We start from the raw sequence: 6,605 nt of genomic DNA on the forward strand, positions 1-6,605 counted from the left end.
GCCGAGGCTCAGCAGATGCCAAGGCCGAGCCATCGTGGGGGGCTCGGCGGACATGGATCCTCAGGCTGCCGAGCCCCTGAAGCAAACTGCCAAGGCTTTGGAGGGAATTATTGGTCCTGGGTACTGATTCCGAGGCCATAGTATCCCGGACGTGGCTCCCCACGCCGCGTTGTTCTCGGAGCAGGAGTTGGCAGCACAGTGAGGCATGGGCGTCAACCATGTGCATAGCGGTGGGCACAGTGGCGGGTAACCCCTACCCAGTCCTGCCTCCCGTCCCGTCGGCCATTCTGCTGTACTGTGCCGAGCATGCGGCCGATGTCAGTGGCAGCCGTTGGCTGAGTTAATGCGACGCGACGTTTTGTCAGAGGGACAGGTGAAGGAAGAGGCAGCGGAGTGTTGCCGAGCCCGCCTCGCGTGAGGCGGAGGGTCGGCGACCCGGCCGAGGCCTGCGACGAGAGGGGGTCGGCCGAGGCCTTCGGTGGGGGATCGCCCGAGGCAGCGGTGAGGGGGCCTCGAGCGATACGGAGAATTGGCCGAGGCCTTTGGTGAGAGGTCGCCCGAGGCCAGCGATGAGGGGGCCTCGGGCGAGTCGGAGAGTCGGCCGAGGCCAGCGGTTGTTAGCTGGTTTCGATCTTTACGAAGTCTAAGCAGTCGTTTTTTGGTTCTTGCTTAGGGTACCCCTTCTCACGATATCCGACAACACTGCTCCATGGCTGAAAAGTAACTAAGCGAAAGTAGTATGTCCTGGCAGTGGCATGTTTGGTTAATTTGGCAACTATACTGCCGGTTTTGGTTAATTTGGTCAGGAATGAAGCAACACTTTCGCTCCTTTTCAATCCATCCCCACTGTGAGTTTGATATATGTCTTGGATCTTTATAACCACACTATGAGTTACTGATGAAAAATTGAATCATATGTCATTTAGAGATGCTATATTATGGTTTAAAGGAGGGAAATTCATATCTTGCATTGGCACAAATTATAATTGTAATAAGGGAGTAAATATTATTGTGTTCTGACCGTAGCATAACTGAATGATATGCAAGATTGAAATTAGGTTGAAATTGTGATTTTTCTAATTTGTGTTGTGTCTCACCCTGCTAGAAATTCGAGCAATGGAAACAACACGATAAGTTCGGTGACCACACAGGATAGGTTAGGAATGTAAAAGTATGATGTACTAATACTATTCTGAGGCTTTTAAATGTAGATATTCTTTTGGTCCGCAAGATATATTTTGAGTTCAGTGCTTAGGAAGGTATAGGTGGCTAAGGCAACTTCCTTCTCAGTTGATTAAAAGATTGTTTGGATCCAATAGCACTAGCTAATTTTTAGAAGTGAGGTGTTTAGATCCACCTGATAATAGGTGGTTGAATGGTTAGTTAAAAGTAAATATAAACTATTAGCATCTATTAACAATTTCAAACCAGTTGCTAATAGAACTAATAGTTAGCGGCATCAAGCTAATGATTAGTAGGTTTATTTAGATCCATCGGTACTAAATTTTAGTGTTAATGGACTGAAACAGGGCCTAACTTGCACCGATCCATCGCACACGAGGTTGCCTTTGCTACTTCATCGGTCATGTACAGCGTAGAGAATTACGTCTCACTTTTGATAGTCTTGAGCATATCATAGACCATTTTGTTTAATGTATTCTCATCATTTTTTTTTGTTTTGATATATATGGTATCATACTTTATTGTACTATTTTTTAAATGTCTTACTCCCAATGCAACACACGACCATAAACCTCTTATATGTTCCTTATTTGTGAAGACTGAAAACTTATGTAATTATTGACTTGGCTACGTGAACATCACGCTTAAATTATTGTTTTTAATACTAAACATACATTTAAACTTGAATTATCGTTGTATTGTTGTTTTTCTCTATACCGACATGATACTACCAAATTTACAGTAGTAGTACAATAATTATTCTTAAAGCATTTTGTTAAACAATATCATCCGCTGTTAAATTGGAACGCAGGGAGTATATTTTAGCACATATTCACCGGCCGAAAATGATGATCCGACGGCATACTAGCTTGTACAACTTGGTACACTCGTCAGTCGTCACTAGTTGGTAAGCATGATGGAATCAAAGTGGCGATTTTGACGGCGGTTGCATTTGTGCGGCCACGAGGCCTCGACGCCTCGTCGAACAGGAGCCGGCGACGTCGCCCGCTTCGTCCCCTCCACCGCGCCCACGCCACGAATCCATTCCATTCCCATTCCTCCCCACGCCGCGCGCCTCCATAATACCCACACCGCCACCCCCCATGCCGCTCGCCCACCACCACAACCCCCCGGCCCTCACTCACGCGCCATTGGAATTGGCATTCGATTCCCTTCCCGGCGCAGTTCTCGCGCTCCTTTCCCTCCTCCCCGCCTTGTTGCCGCGCGCGTTAGAGCGCGAGAGAGGACCAGCTAACCTCCGGCGGCGGCGGCGGCGGCAAAGGAGGCGAGGTTCATGAAGGTGCTGTGCAGCGCCTGCGAGGCGGCGGAGGCGAGCGTCCTCTGCTGCGCCGACGACGCCGCACTCTGCGCGCGCTGCGACCGAGAGGTCCACGCCGCCAACCGATTGGCAGGCAAACACCAGCGCCTGCCCCTCCTCGCCCCCGGCGGCCAAAGCGCAGCCGCCGTGTCGCCGCCTAAGTGCGACATATGCCAGGTGCGGGCGGGCGGGCGTGCTCATTCTTGTTTATCTTCTACTCGTACATAGCTTTGGACTTGGCTTCACTGACTGACTGGTCATCCTCGCCGCCACCGCGGTTCAGGAATGCGACGCCTACTTCTTCTGCCTGGAGGACCGTGCGCTGCTCTGCCGTAGCTGCGACGTCGCCGTGCACACCGCCAACGCCTTCGTGTCGGCGCACCGTCGCTTCCTGTTAACCGGCGTCCAGGTCGGCCAGGAACTCGAGCTGGACGAGCTCTCCCGGGAGCAGCCAGAGGCGTCGCCTCCCCCGCCGTCGAAGAGCGAGCCGGCGCCGCCGCTCTACAGCGAGAGCGACTTCGGCTGGGCGGCCGGCGCCGGCGCCGCCGCTACCGGGAGCCTCGCTGACTGGTCGGCCGTGGAGGAGTTGTTCGGGTCCCCTGCCCCCCGCCTATCGGAGGCCGCGACCAGGGCCACGCCGAAGCGCAGCCCGCGGGCGCCGCCGGCTTTCGGTGCCGGACAGGGCCGCGTCGCCGGCGGGGTCATGGATTGGCCCCTGGGCGAGTTCTTCCACGGCGTTAGCGACTTCAACGGCGGCTTCGGCTTCGGCTTCGGCGAGAGCGGCACCTCCAAGGTCAGCAGCGCAAAGCTCTGTTTTTGGATCGCCGATTGTAGTGATTATCTATGGATTATTATTAGTTGTGTTTGCTGCCATTAATCTGACATTCTGATGTGGTGTTTCCACTCTGTCATCTCGTCTCGGCAGGCCGACAGCGGGAAGCTCGGGGGCAGCGCGGCTGGCTCCCCATACTACCGCTCGTCGTCGGAGGACCGGGACGCCAACGAGCTGTTCGGCCAGGTGCCGGAGATCCAGTGGTCGGTGCCGGCGCTGCCCTCCCCGCCGACGGCCTCCGGCCTCCACTGGCAGCACGGCGGGCCCGACAGCACCGCCTTCGTGCCGGACATCTGCTCCCCGGACGGCGGCGCCGTCCGCTGCTTCCCGACCGCCGATGGCGCCGCCAAGCGCCAGAGGAACCGCTAGCTCCGCCGCGAGGACACACGAGGCTCATACTGCCGGTCGCTATGTTCCAGATCGTTCTTGCAGGCAACAGAGTACGTTAGACTGCCGCTGCTGCATCCAGGGCAGAGTGGATAGTTTCATTGACATTGTAGTGATGTGATTCAATCAATCTAGCTAGCAACAGACAAGACACCGACTAGTGAGGACCGAGGAATGCGTTGTTGCACGCATCCATGTTGACGGACCGGAGAGAGAAACGGGAATTCAGTTTGTGCGCGTGTTGGGCTGTTGGCGGGTGCATCCAGTCTGGACGATGCTAGATACTGCTGGTGCTAGTCCTACCTGGCCTTTGACTTCCAATGGAGCTCTCTGAAAGACTGAAACTGATGCGCTAACCGATAGCTTAAACACTGGACAGTACGATGCTGATGCCTTGGTTTTCTTGTCCGTTCAAACTCAAAAGCTTGGTCAGTGGCATGATAAGGCTCAATCAATGTAACAAAGATGTTGATGATGCTGCTCTGCTTCCAGATTACAAGGGTGCTTGACTAATCAGTTTGCCTCACTCGCTGAGTTGCCAAGTCTTTTATTTTCTTTTTTATAAAAGAGAGTTATAAAATGGCTTAATTTCAGGTAAATGATGGCCACTGACTAAACGTTGAAGGCTGCTGATCAGTTTTTGACTGATTTCGGATGATTCAATAATGTTTTGTGAAAAAAAATAAGTTGAAATAAGCTGAAACGAGAGTGAAGCATCCGAACGAGCTTGAAGCTATTTCGATGGTTAAATAAAGGAATTCACACACCTTTGGAATTCAAAATCTTTCCACATCCCTTGAACCTGGTCGACTGCGGAACGGAACGGATAGAGATGCCACGAACGTTTTCACATTTTCCTACTGCTCCAAGATTGTATTCAAAATTATTATTCGACAGATTTACATGTTCGAGATTTTTGGAAGAGCGGATTAACTTTTGTCTATAGGAAAACATCGTGCTTTCAGCTTTCATCTTAACGGCTTGTTTGAGGATTGTTCCCCTAGCTATAAATGCATTTTTATTTTCCTTCCTGATCCTATTTCCTATGCACTCGCTTCGTTCCAAATTTCTAGGCATATGACTTTTATTACACATCTAAATACGGAGTATACATTATGTCTATACATAATAAAAGATACTTCCTCCGTCCGTAAAAAAATACAATTATGAAAAACATGCCGGTCAAACTTGTCTAACTTTAACAGGTTTATATTAAATAGTATTAATATTTATGTTTCCAAATAAATTTATTATGAAAATATATTCTATAACTAATCTAACGGTACTTATTTTATATCGTGAATGTTAGTATTTTTTATATAAATTTAGTCAAAGTTCAAATGGCTTTTACTTCTCGAAAAACGAGAATTGTATTCTTTTGTGGACGGAGGCAAAATAAGTACATCTCTCGCTTATCGAGGAGTCAAACTTCTTTTAAGTTTGACTAAGTATATAGAAAATAATATCAATATTTATATCTCTAAATAAGTTTAGTGTAAAAGTATATTGCACAATCTATTGACACTTATTACACAACATAAGTATTAATATTTTTTTTGTTTATATTTGGTCAAACATAGAAAAGTTTGACTCCTTGATGAACGAGATGTGCATTTATTTTGGGATAGAAAGAATATGTACCTAGAAAAGTTAGAATGACTTTGAAGGGGATCGTGACGCCTAAGAGGAGGGTGAATTAGGCAACTTAAAATTCTAACTCTAAACTAAGGTTTTGCTAATGTGTTGCTATCTCTACCGTAAAAAGGAGTAATACAAACAATGTAAATGCGAAAGCTAAAGAGCAATGTAGAGATATGCAAACTCCCGTCGACGACTCTAATATTTTTACTGAGGTATCGAGAAACGCGCAAGCTTCTCCCTAGTCCTTGTTGGAGCCCCTCGCAAGGAATCCCTTGCAAGGGCCAAGCTCCCGGTCGGGTAACTCCATGGATAGCCTCGGGCCTTCCCCACGCGCAAGTGGGTCTCCGACATGCCTTCCGGCAAGCCTCTCCCGGATGCTCCCCGCCGTCTTCACTATCAAGCTTCCGGCCGAAACACCGCGTGTCTTGTTCCCTCCGGTACACGGTGGCGACCACACCACAAACGTGGTTGGTGTGATCTCGCAAGACTACAAGCCCCTCCAATGTACAACAATGATGCGCGCAAGCACGGAGTGGTATGAGATACACAAACCTCACTAAACACTAGGTCTAAACCTAGAGCAAGCACATAAGCGGTGGTCTAATCAACCTAAGCACTTCGTAAAGCACCTACGCTAATCACCTAATGAATCACTAAGCACTATGCAAGTGAAGATCACTAAAATGGTGTGTCAACACCCTAGATATGTTTCCTTAGCTCCACTCAGATCAAATGGCCGGTTGTGAGGTCTATTTATAAGCCCCACTGAGAAAATAGTCATTGGGGACGAAATCCCGCATTTCTACTTCTGACCGGATGCTCAGGTCGTCCTGATCGGACGTGTCCTGTCGTCCCAACCGTTAGAGCCACGATCAACTGATCGGACGCTGCCAGCATCCGGTCACATGCCACTGGAGGCGTCCGGTCGTAATTTCGTCGCTCTAGAACCTCTCTGTACTCGATCGGACGCTGTAGTCCTACGTCCAGTCGATTTGTCGCCAACGTCCGGTCAATACTAGATGTATTGCCGGTGATAATGAACAGTACCATCGGTGCATCCGGTCACTTTACTGTTCAGCATCCGGTCGCTGCTGCTGACGCCTTCTATTGCTGAGCCTCTTGATCAGAGCATCCGGTTGCTATACGCCAGCGTCCGGTCCAAAGTCTAGTCACCTCTGTGAGCTCGTTTCTTCACGATCTTGCGTCTAGCTTGGTTCCTATCTTCGTGCTTAGACTTTGCTTGAT

The 6,605-nt window shown here is 49.4% G+C and overlaps 1 protein-coding gene across 1 annotated transcript; it reads left to right on the forward strand.

Moving 5' to 3' along the window:
* Window positions 1–2,197: 2,197 nt before the first annotated feature.
* On the forward strand, window positions 2,198–4,690 carry LOC136516658 (B-box zinc finger protein 22-like). Its single transcript, XM_066510113.1, has 3 exons — window positions 2,198–2,677; window positions 2,784–3,293; window positions 3,426–4,690. The coding sequence occupies exons 1-3, from the start codon at window positions 2,477–2,479 to the stop codon at window positions 3,699–3,701; spliced, it is 987 nt and encodes a 328-aa protein (XP_066366210.1). The 5' UTR covers window positions 2,198–2,476; the 3' UTR covers window positions 3,702–4,690.
* The last annotated feature ends 1,915 nt before the right edge of the window (window positions 4,691–6,605 follow it).

Source organism: Miscanthus floridulus, chromosome 17, assembly GCF_019320115.1.
Source record: "Miscanthus floridulus cultivar M001 chromosome 17, ASM1932011v1, whole genome shotgun sequence".
In the NCBI taxonomy this organism is placed as follows: Eukaryota; Viridiplantae; Streptophyta; class Magnoliopsida; order Poales; family Poaceae; genus Miscanthus; species Miscanthus floridulus.

Excerpts from the sequence above, each read along its gene's own strand:
- LOC136516658 (XM_066510113.1), top strand. The coding sequence starts at position 2,477 with ATGAAGGTGCTGTGCAGCGCCTGCGAGGCGGCGGAGGCGAGCGTCCTC. Across the intron at positions 2,678-2,783 it reads CTAAGTGCGACATATGCCAG|GAATGCGACGCCTACTTCTT; the intron begins GTGCGGGCGGGC and ends ACCGCGGTTCAG. Across the intron at positions 3,294-3,425 it reads GCGAGAGCGGCACCTCCAAG|GCCGACAGCGGGAAGCTCGG; the intron begins GTCAGCAGCGCA and ends TCGTCTCGGCAG.